The sequence below is a fragment of the Eleutherodactylus coqui genome, chromosome 6 (assembly GCF_035609145.1).
Source record: "Eleutherodactylus coqui strain aEleCoq1 chromosome 6, aEleCoq1.hap1, whole genome shotgun sequence".
Classification (NCBI taxonomy): Eukaryota; Metazoa; Chordata; class Amphibia; order Anura; family Eleutherodactylidae; genus Eleutherodactylus; species Eleutherodactylus coqui.
Genome location: NC_089842.1, coordinates 95609215 through 95626326, shown reverse-complemented (window position 1 = coordinate 95626326; position 17112 = coordinate 95609215). Strand labels below are relative to the sequence as shown.

The 17112-nt window shown below is 42.1% G+C and overlaps 2 protein-coding genes across 10 annotated transcripts in view; one reads left to right on the top strand and one right to left on the bottom strand.

Annotated features, from left to right (window-relative positions):
- The window catches only part of LOC136632381 (interferon regulatory factor 3-like), a 29354-nt gene extending 23260 nt beyond the window's left edge, over nucleotides 1-6094 (top strand). For all 6 annotated transcript variants that reach the window (XM_066607207.1, XM_066607206.1, XM_066607203.1 and 3 more), the window contains 3 exons: nucleotides 1451-1819; nucleotides 3521-3639; nucleotides 4905-6094. In XM_066607207.1, coding sequence (XP_066463304.1) covers nucleotides 1451-1819; nucleotides 3521-3639; nucleotides 4905-5066 — 650 coding nt within the window. In that variant the 3' untranslated portion in view covers nucleotides 5067-6094. The remainder of the gene's footprint in view (nucleotides 1-1450; nucleotides 1820-3520; nucleotides 3640-4904) is intronic.
- Nucleotides 6095-8524: 2430 nt separating this feature from the next.
- The window catches only part of SCAF1 (SR-related CTD associated factor 1), a 29777-nt gene continuing 21189 nt past the window's right edge, over nucleotides 8525-17112 (bottom strand). For all 4 annotated transcript variants that reach the window (XM_066607200.1, XM_066607198.1, XM_066607199.1 and 1 more), the window contains exons 8-11: nucleotides 15785-15867; nucleotides 12835-13110; nucleotides 10661-10789; nucleotides 8525-9178 (exon numbers count right to left, since the gene is read on the bottom strand). In XM_066607200.1, the coding sequence (XP_066463297.1) occupies nucleotides 8993-9178; nucleotides 10661-10789; nucleotides 12835-13110; nucleotides 15785-15867 (674 nt within the window). In that variant the 3' untranslated portion in view covers nucleotides 8525-8992. The remainder of the gene's footprint in view (nucleotides 9179-10660; nucleotides 10790-12834; nucleotides 13111-15784; nucleotides 15868-17112) is intronic.

Here is a 17112-nt window from a genome sequence, read left to right as displayed (position 1 = left end):
TACACAGAGATCCAAGCCACTCTAGAAACGGACCAATAACGTCTCAAAAATTGCATAACAGTTCTCCAGCACTCCAAGAAAAATAGTTTGATTAAAAAATAACTTTAATTACATCAAGATAGAAACAATGTAGAGAAATAAAATATAAAAACAAGATGGCCCCCGTTACGCGTTTCAAACCAACTTATCCTGGCTATTACTATAGTTTGATATAATGAAAGTTATTTTTTAATCAAAATTCTTTTTCTTGGAGTGCTGGAGAATTGTTACACAATTTTGAGAAGAATCCTATACTAAGTGAAGGAACATAAACTACTTGGTAATATTTAGTGCAAGGGCTAGACAGCATTGAAGATAATCTGCCAGGTTGGATATGAATACATGGCAAACACTATGTTAAATTCTATGGTTGGAATAATGGAGGATCCCACCCCTTAATAGAATTGTACAGTTGGTTGAAAAGCCCTAGTCCAGAAACTGATCTTGGTTGGCCTAAGAGTGGTTTCTAGATACTAGATAATGGTAGGTCATTCCTGGACAAGGAGGTTATCCAATGATAGGATGTGAGCTAAGTACGGGGGCTTTTAGACGGAACAATAATTAGTAGAGATGAGCCAGCACCCAAATGCTCGGGTCCGCGTTATTCGAGTCGAGCTTTTCGTAAAATTTAAGAGCTCTACTTGTGTAACGAACCACATTGACTACAATGGGAGACTCGAGCATTTCTGTATGTGGGACGTCGGGTGCCGAGTTTTGTTTTTTTTTTATTTCTAGGTCTCTTTCTCTCTCTCTCAAACAATAGTTGCTTGGTCTAATCGCAGCTAACGACTGAATGATGATCAAGAATTGTTCACTTTTTCTTTCATCGTTCCTTTTTTGAGGCATAAAAATCTTTGTTGGCTCGTTCGCTTATCGTTCAGTTTAAACAGCAATCGTTTAGTCCTTCTCATTCACTTATACAGAATCCTTGTACAGCGAATGTGAAAGACCGAACAATGCTTCTTGTAAGAAACGGGCGACACTCAGGATGTATGAAGGAAGATCACCCCGCGATCTCCCTTCATACACGTTCTGCAGGTACAGGACGTAAAAACACTACAGAGCTGTCACTAAGGGGTTAAGACACTACATGCTGTTCTGACTCGCCAATGCTGCTTACATGGCAGCACTGGTCAATCATAGCAGGTGTCGTGTCTTACACTAATGATGCATACACAGGATGCGCCAGGTAGTCGGAGAAGCTGGTGCGGCCATCTTTGTTTGTCCAGAACTGGAGGGTCGCTTTAATAGGCGCAGGATATTTTATGGCAACTCCAAGGGCAATGTACAGTTTTATAGCCGACAGCCTTATTTTGTCGCACTTAAATGAAATATTTAAGTGCACTTCCATTATTTTTTTACATGAATCACAGTTTAATAACATTTTTTTCTGTTTGTTGCTTTACTACAGAAACTAATTTTGAAGTCAAAATATATTACCGGGGTAAATTGGTTCAAACCACAACAGTGACAAACCCACATGGCTTCTACATCACTGCCGAACCACAGCCGGGCCACAGCAGCTACTTAGACCGTGTATATCTGCCTCCGCCTGCATTAGTACTGTCTGATAAGGTGTTGGTTGCAGCAGTTAATGACCTCCTCTCAAAGCTGAAAGAAGGGACTCTTGTGGAGGTTCGACAAGGAGCGATATGTGCCAAGAGATTTGGCTATTGTAGAAGCTATTGGAGTATGACAAATACACCAACAACTAAAATACCTAATCCAATCGACAAAACCGAGTTCTCTGTCCTGAAGACCATTCAACAGTTTATTACAGGTAATCCATTCTTATTCTTCAGCTCTGATCTTCTATGGAGGTCAACTTAAGAAAATGATAACTCATATTGGGTAGTTTTACAGACTGTTGAGGCAAAAGTAGATTCAAGAGGCAGGGGATATATATAGGAAGGACTTCTACTTCTCCTTCCTGCTGGATCCATTCTGGCTTTGGCTCCAAAAAACGGCATTAAAAGCTGCCACAAAAACATATGTGTGAAACCACCTATGTGCAGAAATAAGTGCGTTAGTGCGGACAGCCGCCTACAAAAGAACTCTAGCAGATGAGAAAATATTGATATGAAAGGCTTGGGCCTCAATACACCAGGAGGTACTGCTACCTTTACGCCAGATTCACCTGGGAGTATTTGCGCACGCAATACGCAGAAAATAGAATCCACTGATTTTAATGGGTTCGTTTACATGTGCGTATTTTGCATACAGATTTTTGATTGAACAAAAAAAGATAGAACATGCTCTATCTTTGGGCTTATTCACACTGCCGCAGGCACAACTATACCTTTAATGAGGTAGATTTTCTCTTCCTCGCCGGCAGCTCAAACTCTGCACCAGAGCGCATAAGTTTGAAACAAGAAACGGGAAGCTAGCGGCAGCCTGATCTCTCCCGCATGTGTTCTTCACTACGTGCAGGAAAGATACAGCACGTCCTATCTCCTCCCAGCCGTACAAATCACGACCAGGAAAAGAGCTAGTGAAAACAAAACCTCTAAAATCCTATCGAGACCCCAAATGTGCACACAATAGACAAGGAGATGCGTCAAACACTGAGTTATCCCACTGGACAAAGAACACATCTGGAACTCATTAGCCATTTCAATGGATGGTTGTTTGCCGTGTGCAAATGAGCATGCCTGCTGGCAGAAATAGTAAAATACACGAATATGCACACAAAAATAAAATTGTTCATAGCACAAAAAAAGTTGCGTGTGAAGACACCCACTTCTTCTGGCTAAAATTCGGGCAGCTGGGTGGAAACCAAATAGACCTCATTATAGTCAATGGGGTCCGTTCAGCGCTGTTCGGTTCCATCATAAGACAGAGCCATTCAGCCGCAGGGATTCCCCTTTCCTGCTCCCCGAACAGAGCAGGAAATGACAGGTATGCGCGGACACCGGCTGTGGTCAGGGCTGGATTCCGCTGCGGAATCCGGCCTATTCGTTTCTAGGGGTTGGTAGCCTCTGGAGTCTATTAATTCCTTGATGGAGACCATTCACTTAACCCTTTTAGTGCCAGGCAGCCATGCACCTCAATGTGGGAATTTTACAGTTATCTCCATAATTAATCAGTACACTCGAGTAGCTCTAGTCTACCCCTTTACCTTGTCAAGCTGCTCAGGTCCACAGCTGTCCAGGATGGCCCAGTAGTGTACTGGTTGAGTGTCGGGTTATTAAAGAGCAATTCTACTATAGTTTTTTCTATACTAATTTGTCAAATCTGTTATCAATCTTCCCCCCGGTAGCAAATTTGGATTGACATATACTGTAGAGTGTGGCAATTGGGTTCTTCCGCAGACAAATAGTTAAGTAACCAGAAGCCAATCCTAGGAGCTGTATGGAGCTTCTTGATGCCTCATAATTGTCTTCTACATCTTGAGACAACTTTTTATTTTATATCTATGTACAATACAACATGCATTAAGCAAACAGCTATACTTTACATATCTCTTCCTTCCTTGGATCAGAATTGATTGACTTTGTGGAAAAACGGAGGAAAGAGTCTCCGCAATATAACATCTGGATTTGTCTTGGGGAGCAATGGCCGTATCAGCAACGCTGGGACAAGAATTGCATCATGTTGCAGGTGAATGGAAAATGTATCAAATAATGGATAATGTATATGAGGTCAGCTCTCAGAGGATAGGGTAATGCACTAAGCGCTGATTCACATGGATATATTTGCGCACACAAAAGTAAAATGCACAGATATGCATGCAAAAAAAAGCCTTGTACATAGCACAAATATGTTGCGCTGAGACGTGCACAAAAATGAGCCCTAAGGTTGATTTTTACTTATCCAACTTTTTGATTCCGCTGGACAGAAAACTAGATTAGTAAAGATAGATCCCAACAGAAGGAATTGGGGGAAAAAAACCACTGTACCCGAGGCCTCTTCCACGCAGCCGGTTTTTTACGTGGTGCTGTAAAAACGCGTGAACAGGCGCCACACATTTAACGTTTGTGCGCCCATTCAGACCGCACAGGCCCTAGTGCGTATATACCGAGGCCACAGTGCCGTTGCCTCCCCCTCGCTGGCTCACCTCCTCTCTCCTTGCCTCTGGCTGTTTGCAATGGGAGTGGGCGGAGCTAAGCAACCACCCCCTCCCCTTAACTGCAGCCAGCAAGTTTGCTACCATTGCAAACAGCCGGAGGGGAGGAGAGAAGAGGTGTGACTGCTAAACTCCCTCCCACCTCCTTTCTCCGGCCGCTGTCATTGGCTCTCATATGAGCCCATGCAGCAGCTGACGTATTCCGGACGGAAAAATAGTTCCAGGGCTATCTTTTTGGCCCAACCTGAAAGCACCCGGCGCTACATCGGCCCGGACAGGCGCTTTTACGCCGCGGGAATACAGTGATGTGATCTGATGCATTGGAATCCAATACATCAGATCGTAGATAAGGATGAGCGAGTATACTCGCTAAGGCACTACTCGTTCGAGTAATGTGCCTTAGACGAGTATCTCCCTGCTCGTCCTTAAAGATTCGGGGGCCGCCGCGGGGCGGGGAGCTGCGGGGGAGAGCAGGGAGGAACGGAGGGGAGAGCTCTCTCTCCCTCTCTCCCCGCCGCGACTCACCTGTCAGCCGCGGCGGTCCCCGAATCTTTATGGACGAGCAGGGAGATACTCGTCTAAGGCACATTACTCGAACGAGTAGTGCCTTAGCGAGTATACTCGCTCATCCTTAATCGTAGAGTATATCGGCCGGCCCTGAAAATGACGTCCAATATACTCTCGTGTGAAAGACCCCTAAGGTGTAGAAAAGCAGAGCTGAGATGAGTCCTGACTGATGTCAATATCCCCTATGTCAGTTGTATCCTAAACCTCATTGCCCTTCTTTTCTTTATGGCAGGTGATCCCTGTAACAATGCAACTTCTTCATGAGCTAAGTTATAGCACCGGAGCGTCATCTCTAAATAGCCACATAAATCTGGAAATCTCAGACTCTTTAACCAGCACGAGCAACCTGTTGTCACTTCTGAGGACGATTGAGGACGTGATGGACTGGGAATAGAGAATTAACCACTTTTCTGCACCCTTCATATGCTGTGAAGTATAAAGTGCCCCAATCCTAAATAAAAAAGGCATCACAGGGTGGAGACTGGAAATATGTTAGCTCTTGCTGAGAGGAGTCAGGGCTTCTAAATCTAATGTGTTTGGCCACCGTAAGATCGGCCAAACATCTGATGTATGTAGCAGCCTCTTGACTTTTAGCTAAGTATGCATGTGTATGATAGATGTCCACTCATTCGGCAGCTCTCTAATGCCTATGGGTATCCTAAGGCTAGATATGTCAGCCCACACACAAGACTGATGTAGTGGCCATACTGTACTTATTAGCAATCAAAGAAAACAGGAATAGCTGGCTCTGGTGATCCAATTCACAGAGGTCTTCCAGGAATTAAATATTGATAGGCGATAGGAGTTATAAAAAGAAGTGCTCCCCAGCTTGTATTGCCAACTTTTCATGCATGCAATATAAGATCACATTCTCACCATTTCTCTGCCGGTTTACACTTCAGACAAACACAAAACATTTTCCTTATTTTTCTGAATGTAGACAGACACCTTCCACATTGTGAAAATTCCACTCAGCACTTTACATTTTATGCGTGCCATCACACAATTTGCATCAAAAGTATAATGTTCTGTATAAGGGTGGTTCCACATTTGTGTTAGAACCTGCAGTTGGAGGTTCCGTTACCGATCCAGCTCAAGATACTGGAAGAAACAGTGCTAGATGCAACGCTTTTTCTTCCGTCTAAAAGCCGGTTTAGCCAAGTGGAAACCAAATGTAGCCTACTATAGTCAATGGGGTCCATTCTTCAGTGTTCAGTTCCATCCTGAGACAGAGTCGTTCGGCCACAGGGATTCCCCTTTATGAATTCCCGAACAGAACAGAAAAGTGGGACCCCCCGACACAGGTGTGAGACCACCCTAAAAAATGCATTAAAAAAATTCACCTTTGTGGCTACATGAATGCCCATAGCAGAGATTGCAATGCACAAAACCTACCGAGAATAAAAGTTTAAGACATGCAGAGTTCCTACATTACATTTACAGTGTGTTTATGTCTACATGCACAAACAGCTCTGCGGTCCACATCCCAGTAAAGATCAGACAAATGGCCAGAGTTGGTGCAGGAGGAAGGTAACCTGTATTTGCTCAACTTATTCCGTCTGTATCCAAAATTGGATTGCAAAGGGTTAAAGTCCCAGCACAAATTTTGTTGTTCTTCCTTATTGCCCTTGTGCTCCAGCAGCTGTTTTTGCCTCTTCCTGGCAGCTGAAGACGACCCCATGTAGAGCTGTATGGGCCACCTTCAGCTGCCATGAGAGGCCAAAAACAGCCGATGGAGCACGAGGGCTGCAGACTAAATGTGCAGGTACTCTTAACTGGACAGTGCCATAGCATCCCGTCCTGGATGAACAACTACAGCAGCCAAAAATCGAACTCATCGCAACTAGTGTTACCAAAACATTAGCACCATTGAAGTGAAAGGGACGGAGCTGCAATACTGCACACAACCTGTGGACAGGTAAGGCTATATTTTGTTGGAGGAAGCAGCCATGATATTTTAATACTCAAACTAAAAAAAAAGTCGGCCATCTTTCTCTCTTGTACTGGTGACTCATAGCATCACAATCTTGAGCAGGAATTCCATGATTCGCCCATATTCACTACAGCATTGTTAAGATCTGCCTGTGTTAACTGTAAGCTGTGGACCAAGATGCCAACCAACAGCCCAAGTTTTGGATTGAGGCTTAGTGCTCATCACAAGTGTTTCTCATTGATTTGAATGGAAAACATCTCATTGCACGGCGTGCAAGTGCCATGTGATGTCTTTTAAAGGTTTCATTGAAAACAATGGGCGAGACGTTCCAAGAGACGCCCATGAATAGAACATGCTGCAATTTTAAAAAACCGCTCATGTGAACAAGTCCATTCAAAAGAAGCGTTCATATTAGTGCGGGTTTTGTTCCTCTTGCAACGCACAAGAGTCTCACACGTATGAATAAGCCGTAAGGGTCCTTTTAGACAAGCCGCTTATAGTTTGAATGAGTGACGTCACCGATAACTGTTTCGCACTCGTGCAGCATGTTTACATAGCGAATGCATCGTTGGCTCATTCAAACGAGAATTGTTCAGTCTCTTTATAAGCGAATGACAGAGACTGAACGCACGCTGTTTACACCAAACAATAAGTGAGCGAGACAACAATGGTTTCTACACCCACATAGAATGGTCGAACGAAAACCGAACGATTATTATTGGTCATCCAGATAACTCACATTTAGACTGAACTATTAGCGTTCACTTTTGCTTGTTTAAACTTTAACACTAGGGAACACAATTTTTGGTGACTGAGATGGTAGAATTTTTTTGTGTGAGGGGGGGGGGGGGGGGGGGGTCATAGATTCTGAAAATTACATTAGATTTTCTCCATCAAGATCTGACATATGACCATATAAATGTACATATATTGTATTATACATGTAATGACTGACAATCAAAAGCTGAAGGAACAAAGATAAATCCCAAGAAGCCCACCCAGAACATGGATAAAACAAAAGTTTTTGAGACATGTTGATGAAACTACATTTCTATGATTTCCTGCGAAGAAATGTTTCTGGACATTCTCCCTGGATGTTTCACCAGTAGTCCGCCATTATATGCTATCCCATCATCCGCAGTACTGTTTTTCCACGATCACCAGTAGTGCTCCATCATATGCGTATCCCATCGTCCGCAGTCCTGCTCTTCCACGGTCCTTATTTCCTGGTGACATCGCTCACCTTGTTCATCACTTCCATCACCAAGACAATCTGGAAATCCATCCACAATGGCTGCAGGCCCTGCGTTCTGACGCTCATGTTACACCCATGTGTTCATGTTCTCCACAAGTTCACCGGAGTTTACAGCCTTATAGCTCTCAAGGAAATGCTTCACAACCAAACAACAACCGCACATGCGCCGCAAAGTTGTCCACTAGATCTTGGAAACGTGGTCTTTTATGAGTTCCCAGATTTGTGGTCCATCGAATTTAGCTGCTTTTAGCTTCTCCATGCTCATCGTAGGAAATGTTCTACATTTGTAGCCGAAGCACCTTCCATTTCTCTTCAATGTCTTTACACATTGTTTCATCAAACCAAGTGTGATGTGCAGCGGTGGCGATATGTATCATATGTACTAATAGTAAGCAAATACTGGCGGGAAAATAAATATAACAAAAATAGATAATGGCATCAGGAATATCTAAAACACTAGAGCACCTAGAATGAAATGGATGGTATGTTCAGAAATCAGCCACACAAAAATACCCAGAATAAAGCCTAGAATTTCAGGAACCATGAATTTTTTTTTTAAGTTCCCCAGTGTTATCGTTCTATCTAAAAGCACCCTAAGGAAGGGTCTAATCTAAAGTCAACATGAAGAAAGGCACAGACAATATTAAGAAACAGGCAGAGAGGCTACAGGATGGCATTTTAATACAGCTATCAGGAAAAGGAGTCTTTAACAAGAACTTGCTACCCCAGAGATGAAACCGTGAGGATGTGTAAAATCATGCAAAATAAAATAATAATAGTAGGGGGGATAACAGTGTTAAGAATTAAAATCCAGTAGAGAATATGGATAATAAAGCTGCAAATCTGTGAAGCAAAAATATATTTACAAGAGACGACTATTTAAAACGAGATCGCACAGCAAACAAGTGGCCTGTGCAGGACTATCTAGAAGTTCCCGACTCTGACAGGTCTGTGACCACAGTACAAGCAGAGGAAAGGGACTTGTCAGGAGTCACATATATTTAATTCTAAAGATAGGTATTTCTAAATTTCATCAAATATTTGCATAAAAGTTTTTTTCATTTCTTTTGTCTAACTTTTTTATTTAAATTGACATTATTTGATCAGATGTATTCCAATAGTCCTCTGGGGTTCAAATTAGTGGTAAAGGGGGTAATGTTTTATCCAAGCCCCCCTGATCCTTTCCACTACGGTAACTGCTCTCGTCATCATCCATTTTCTTGCCGTGTTTCCGGAAGTACTTGTAACGCTGGACGTAGGCTTTCACCAAGTTATTTACTTTGACGGGGTTAATTTCTCCACTTTTGCTATGGCAGATCTGTAAGGAGCAAAGAAGAAAAGCTAACATTTGGAAGGATTGAAAAAGTTTTTAAAAAAAATTATATAAATAGAAGAAAAAAAAAGGGAAAAAAATTATATTAAAGAAAAAAAAAATTGTTACATGACTTCCATTCTGACATATATATGCTGAGAGAATTTTGGCAGGGAACTCCACCTGATTGTTCTGTCCAATTGAAAGGTCACTGGTGGCTGCCCATTAACCCCTCAGTGACCAAACTTGTTTCTGCCTTAATGACCAACTAATTTTTCAGTTTTTTTTTCAACATCGCATTTCAGGAGGGCTTGTTTTTTGCAGTTGTATTTTTAATGACATCATATTTGGATACATACAATGTATTGTATAACTTATTACATTTTTATAGGGGGATTGAGGAAACAAATTTAATTCTGCTACTTGTTTCTTGGATTTCATTTTATGGCGTTCAGTGTGATTCCACAGCCCGATTCCAGCGATACCACATTTATACAGTTTTTTATGTTTTGCTATATTTATACACAAACTTTTTTATTTTTATATGTAAATATCAGCTTTTATATGCTGCTGCATTCCAAGAGCCATAGAAATTTAATTTTTCCCCATCGCCGGAGCTCTACGGGGGCTTGCTTTTTGCAGAATGAACTCTAGTTTTCATGTATCCAATTTTTAAGAACATAACATTTTGATTGCTTGTTATTGCATTGTTTTCTAGAGGCGAGATTAACTAAATCTGTAATTCTGGCAGGTTTTTTGCAATAAAAGCCACATGTTAAATTAGGTTGCAAGCACTACCATTACACCAATACCAAATTTCTATAGGTTTTTTTTCCCTGCAACTTTTTGACACTTTTTTTTCTTAAGGTATTCTTTGTTTATTGCTGCATTCAAAGACCACTAACATTTTTCTTTTTTTTTTTTGTGAGCGGTGTTGTGAAAGGGTTTTTTTTGGCGGGACAAGTTGTAATGTTTAATGGTACTATTTGTTAATCCATGCGACATATTGATCACTTTCTATGCTGTTTTTTGCAAGATTTTTATTTTTCATTTTTTTACATAGTAAAAGGTGAAAAGATAGGGTTTTGAAGTATTTATTTTTTACAATTTTTTAAATATTTTTTTAAACTTTTTATTTTTTCTTCCACTAGGGACTTGAATACCAGGAACCCCTCTGGTGTTTTGGAGATGCTCTGACCCAGTGGTCTTGCCATCACAATTTCACCCTTGTCATAGTCACTCAGTTCCTTATGCTTGCCCGTTTTTGCTGCTTCCAATACACTTCAAGATATATTTATCATCATCTTTTGCATAACACCACGCCCCATAAAGGAGTTAATAAAAAATACAATATATACACACACATGCAGCACATATATACAGAACCACAAGGAGATAAGTACAGTTCAAGACAACCAGAATGTCTTAATATAATCAGATTAAGTGTTTGCACTACGGGTAAATTGGCGGATGAACAGATAAACCCACCTTATGTACGGCCTTTCTCAGTATATCTTTATAATCTTCCTTTGTAATCTCTTTCCTCTGATAATACGGCTTAATGGCTAGTTTCACCTCTTCCACAGCGCGCTCCTGTGTATGCAGCTTCTTCAAGTACTGATTTGAAAGGAAAAAATAAAAAATTAGAAAAAAAAAAAAAAGTGCTTGGGCACCAATTAAGTGGTGCTCACTTAAATCTGACTGGAGACAACATCCGCAGGAAGTCGTAATGATAGACTGATTGACTTCCTACCAATTGTCAATAGTGTGCAGGTGGAACAGGTGTAGAACAAAAATAGTGAAGTACAGCAAAATCTACACTACCGTTCAAAAGTTTGGGGTCACATTGAAATGTCCTTATTTTTGAAGGAAAAGCACTGTACTTTTCAATGAAGATAACTTTAAACTAGTCCTAACTTTAAACAAATGCACTCTATACATTGCTAATGTGGTAAATGACTATTCTAGCTGCAAATGTCTGTTTTTTTGTGCAATATCTACAAAGGTGTATAGAGGCCCATTTCTAGCAACTATCACTCCAGTGTTCTAATGGTACAATGTGTTTGCTCATTGACTCAGAAGGCTAATTGATGATTAGAAAACCCTTGTGCAATCATGTTCACACATCTGAAAACAGTCTAGCTCGTTACAGAAGCTACAAAACTGACCTTCCTGTGAGCAGATTGAGTTTCTGGAGCATCACATTTGTGGGGTCAATTAAACGCTCAAAATGGCCAGAAAAAGAGAACTTTCATGTAAAACTCGACAGTCTATTCTTGTTCTTAGAAATGAAGGCTATTCCATGCGAGAAATTGCTAAGAAATTGAAGATTTCCTACAACGGTGTGTACTACTCCCTTCAGAGGACAGCACAAACAGGCTCTAACCAGAGTAGAAAAAGAAGTGGGAGGCCGCGTTGCGCAACTAAGCAAGAAGATAAGCACATTAGAGTCTCTAGTTTGAGAAACAGATGCCTCACAGGTACCCAACTGGCATCTTCATTAAATAGTACCCGCAAAACACCAGTGTCAACATCTACAGTGAAGAGGCGGCTGCGGGATTTTGGGCTTCAGGGCAGAGTGGCAAAGAAAAAGCCATATCTGAGACTGGCCAATAAAAGAAAAAGATTAAGATGGGCAAAAGAACACAGACATTGGACAGAGGAAGACTGGAAAAAAGTGTTGTGGACGGATGAATCCAAGTTTGAGGTGTTTGGATCACAAAGAAGAACGTTTGTGAGACGCAGAACAAATGAAAAGATGCTGGAAGAATGCCTGACGCCATCTGTTAAGCATGGTGGAGGTAATGTGATGGTCTAGGGTTGCTTTGGTGCTGGTAAGGTGGGAGATTTGTACAGGGTAAAAGGGATTCTGAATAAGGAAGGCTATCACTCCATTTTGCAACGCCATGCCATACCCAGTAGACAGCGCTTGATTGGAACCAATTTCATCCTACAACAGGACAATGACCCTAAACACACCTCCAAATTGTGCAAGAACTATTTACAGCAGAAGCAGGCAGCTGGTATTCTATCGGTAATGGAGTGGCCAGCGCAGTCACCAGATCTGAACCCCATTGAGCTGTTGTGGGAGCAGCTTGACCGTATGGTACGCCAGAAGTACCCATCCAACCAATCCAACTTGTGGGAGATGCTTCTAGAAGCGTGGGGTGCAATTTCACAAGCTTACCTCAACAAATTAACAGCTAGAATGTCAAAGGTGTGCAATGCTGTAATTGCTGCAAAAGGAGGATTCTTTGACGAAAGCAAAGTTTGATGTAAAAACAATGTTATTTCAAATACAAATCATTACTTCTAACCTTCTAACCTTGTCAATGTCTTGACTCTATTTTCTATTCATTTCACAACGCATGGTGGTGAATAAGTGTGACTTTTCATGGGAAACACAAAATTGTTTGGGTGACCCCAAACTTTTGAACGGTAGTGTATGTGATGTTAAATACTCTAGAATAGCCGAATAAATTGGCGCTATACAAATAATATTTATTTATAATACTTTCATTCTTATAGAATGGTATTTAACATCACAGAGATGAGTGGCACAGAAAAATGGATTTTCTGCATGAATGCAAAATATATTGGCACTAGGTTAGTAAAATGGAGAGAAACTGATCCCTACTGATTATACATTATCTATTGAGCACCTTGTCAGTATCGCCTCTGCCCTCCGAGCTTGTGCTGCCCTCCCGTTTTCCCAGGTCAGAGAGAGATGTAGTGTTGAAGAACGAGCTGGATGTCGAGCCAGACATTGCCTGTGTGTTAAGGCATGTAATTCCAGTGGGGGTAGGAGGGCTGGAGCTTCTACTGAGGGGTAGACCACCAAGAAGATACGGAGGAGCTGAATGACCCATAGACGACAAGACGGGTGGAGCTGGAGGCTGGCTAACCAATGAGGTAGAAGGCTTGCTTTGACTGAGTATCTATGGAAAAAGAAAATGTAGAACAATGTGAGTCATGTAGGAGTCCCTTCCTCATTACAGCATGCATTCCAGAAAAGGAGAGTGGATATCTCCAGCCCTGAAGAAAACCATATGAAAAAGCCTGGCTCTTATTAATTTCAGTGCCTCCACGATCCCTGTAACACAAGTGCTCAGGATCTGATTGTAGTTTTCGTACATACCATGAGTTCCCTCTCCTCGATTCTCATAGTTCCAGATGTGAGGCAAACGGGCGCGCTCTTCTCTCCGTATGCCATACCCACACATTGTGACTTTTTAAAAAACTTGTCGACACATTCACTAACTGCATCGCCCGAGAAGCCTTTTAGGTTTGGTTGTGGATTTAGTCCATGCTAAGTGTAAAGAATAGAGATGAGCGAGTATACTCACTAAGGCACATTAATCGAGCGAGTAGTGCCTTAGTCGAGTATCTCCCAGCTCGTCTCTAAAGATTCGGGGGCCGGAGCGGGTGACAGGTGAGTTGCAGCGGAGAGCGGGGGAGAGAGAGATCTCCCCTCCGTTCCTCCCTGCTCTCCCCCGCCGCTCCCCGCCCCCCGAATCTTTAGAGACGAGCGGGGAAATACTCGGATAAGGCACTACTCGCTCGAGGAATGTGCCTTAGCGAGTATACTTGCTCATCTCTAACCAGGAACAATTTTTATTACCAAAATAAGTATAAAATGGAACAACTTTGCAACAGAGGTATTGATTAAATATTGCGGTTCCTATGCAGATTAAGCGTCTCCATGGTAACATACAGAAAATTCGGTGAAATATAGTCCTACAGTCTTGTACCTTCTTGAGTTTGTTTCCGTAGGGCCAATGTCAATTTGCGGAATGAATTTGCGGAATCTGCTCAGGGCACCTGCGCGGCTGGTCCGCAGTTCAAGCTGCCCATAGACAACCATGGGTGCCTGCAGTTAAATTTAAGCATGCAGATTTGATTTGTGGACCTGTTGGTCCGGAAAACAAATCGCAGCATGCTCCATTTTGCTGCGGGTCCCACACGGACGTCTTCTACTGAAGTCAATGGAAGCCATCCGATCCACGGCACACCCGCAGCAGACACTGCATATGGGCCACGGATCCCACGGAAAAGCAGGAGATTAAAAAAACAAAAAAAAACAAACTCCACTCTGCATATGCGACAGTGCGCCCGCCCACATCTACAGTGGAGGAGATGGAAGACCTGTACAGCCTCGCAGAGGATCCGGATGGGCAAGTAATGTCCTCTTGCCGCAGACAGGTTGGGATTCCGCTGCGGCTCCCGTCAGTGGACACGAGGCCTTATTTTGTGCTAATGTATACTTGGTAGGTTATCTAGAAGTAGAGAATAGATAGAAGAGAACAGGACTGCAGGATCAGACTACAGAGAATGAGTGTGTTGTCTGTTACCATGGAGACATGTAGTTTGCATAGCAGCTGGAGAAAAAAAAGGTAGGAAATTTTTAATCAACACCTATTGCAAAGTTGCTTCAGTTTTCCTTTTCTATGCATCTAGAGGACAACAAATGTGAAAGTGGACGTAGCCTTTTAAATATGATGCCCCCGATTAAATGTAATAGCCATTGCAATGTCAGCTCTGTAAACATCTGCCTATAGTTGCATGCATAATTATGATATATATTACTACACGATAGATAGACCACCAGCTAATATCCAAAGTAACCGCCTGGTGCAGCACAAACAGCTGCTAGACGGGGTGGGGATGACTTAATAAGGTGCTGGTTGGCCAATAATCATCCCTTTTTGCAATTCTGATAAATCGCCCCTTTCACCCATGACGAGTGAAATGTGAGCAGACAGCCTATGGCACACCTTATATACACACCAAGCCAGCCCACGACACGTCGCTTGCTTCATGGGCTACGCACTGCCGACATCGAAAGTAGAAGGGGGTCATAATAATGTGACCCAACCTGTGTATACATAGATAGATTATATATTTCCCTGCACATACGTGTGTCAGATTACTTCCATAGCATATAGGTGTGCGTGCAAATGCCATACTTTAAATGGTCACTGCACTTTGAGACAACGTGCATTAGTACGACCGCCAATGATTAGATGAGCAAATGTGCAAGTCACTATTTACCTAAAATGACGTTTTTTGCTTAAAAAAAATCTAGAGTGCTGGCCATTAGGGGCCTTCCTTCCTTCTAATTTGCCACATACTGTATGTGGTGATGTGAAGACAGAGAGACCAAGATGGATTATAGGAAGGAGAGAGGGGGTGGGGTGTCATGTCACCCATAGAAGTTTAAGCAGCGAGGGGAAAGAGGTTGCTGCGCAAGGAAAGAGACTTACAAAGAACTAAAATATCATCTACACTGCTCAGTACTGCAGAACACTGTCCACCATTGTGCTGTTATTTACTTGTGTTATGGAGAGAGGGAGCAAAAACAGCTATTTTTTCCATACATATTGTATATGGACATCACAATAGCAGTCTCTATCCACCAGCTCAAGGACAACCTAAAATGAAAAATGCAACCTGCAGAAGGGAAAACTGGTGAAAAAATGCCATATACAAATCATATAATGGCAGAAGTAGTGTTGTTCCTCATATATGCATGCATGGCAACTTATTCTGAAAAGTTATCTGAAAGTTTGGATATGCAGCTAACCTTCATATAAGCATTCATTGTATCTGTACCTGATTGGTGGCTTGGATTAACTCCTGTGCCTTGGCTCTGCTCGCCATGTTAGCTTCTTCCATCTTGAAGAGCAAAGCAGTCACTGAAAAGCAAATCAAATACAGTGTCAAATATGTCAAACACAGGCAAATTACTTTAAAACATACGAAGGATACGGGTTGAAGTGTACGACTGCCTTTGACAATCATTTCAGCTTTTCTGTAGTAATTGAGTAACTTTGCAAATACATTTTAAAACTTATCCTATTACACTACACAACTGCAGTCACAAATCTGCATGCTTCAGAGTCGAAATCCATAGCATTCTGCTCGGATGAATTCAGGAAAGTGCCATCACCAGGTGCCGGATAATAATCTGATTTAATCCAGTAGTGACAAAGTCCGTTTGCGCTTTAATGACCATCTAATATTTGTTTTTTTTCATGGTCTCAATTTTTTTCATATGAGAGCATGAATTTTGTGGGACCAGAAAACGAACCACGTGATAGGTATTGTCGATAAGGGTAAAGGGACTTGTTATTTGTATAGCGCCAGCTTATCCTGCAGCGCTTTCAGGCAATTTATTTATTACGCCCCAGCAAGCTGGGGACTCATTTTACCGACCTCAGAAGGATGGAAGGTTGAGTCAACCTTGAGCCGGCTACCTGAACCAAGCGGGAATTGAACCCGCAACCTTCAGGTCCATGTGAATGCATTCTGCTGCCTTAACACTCTGCACCACACTAAATGAATTATCTAGTCCGTAAAGGTTGAGTCTGTATAGGTTGAGAAAAAACATATGGTAAGATATCAAAGTCAATATTACGGGCAAAATATTGGTACCACCTAGAGTTATAGGAGATTGGATGGGCAGATAATTTAGGTTAAAATGCGCTTAAAGCGTGTAAGTTCAGTTTGTCATAGTTATTTAAACTCCAACTAGTATGATGGGCACTTGTGCATTGACTACCGGGTTTTCACTGTTGGTCTTTGTATTCTCAGAGTAAGCCATCATTCCTCCGAATAGCAGCATTTCCAAATACCTCACGATGGTTGGCCGCCTTAACTTTGAGACGCTCCCGATAAGCTTTTTGATGTTCGGCGTTCGTGCTTTTAGATTTTTTGTAATTCTCACAAGCCGCTCTATTCTCGAATGCATTTTCAATAATTATGAAGCAGTTTATTAGAAATATGTTGCGACTAGAGATAAGCGAGCATACTCGGTAAGGCGATTTACTCGAGAGAGCATCACCTTTTTCGAGTAACTGCTGGCTGGTCCCTGAAGATTCATGGGGGCTGTGGGGGAGTGGGAGTGAGAGAGATCTCTCCCTTCCAATCCCCTCCGCATC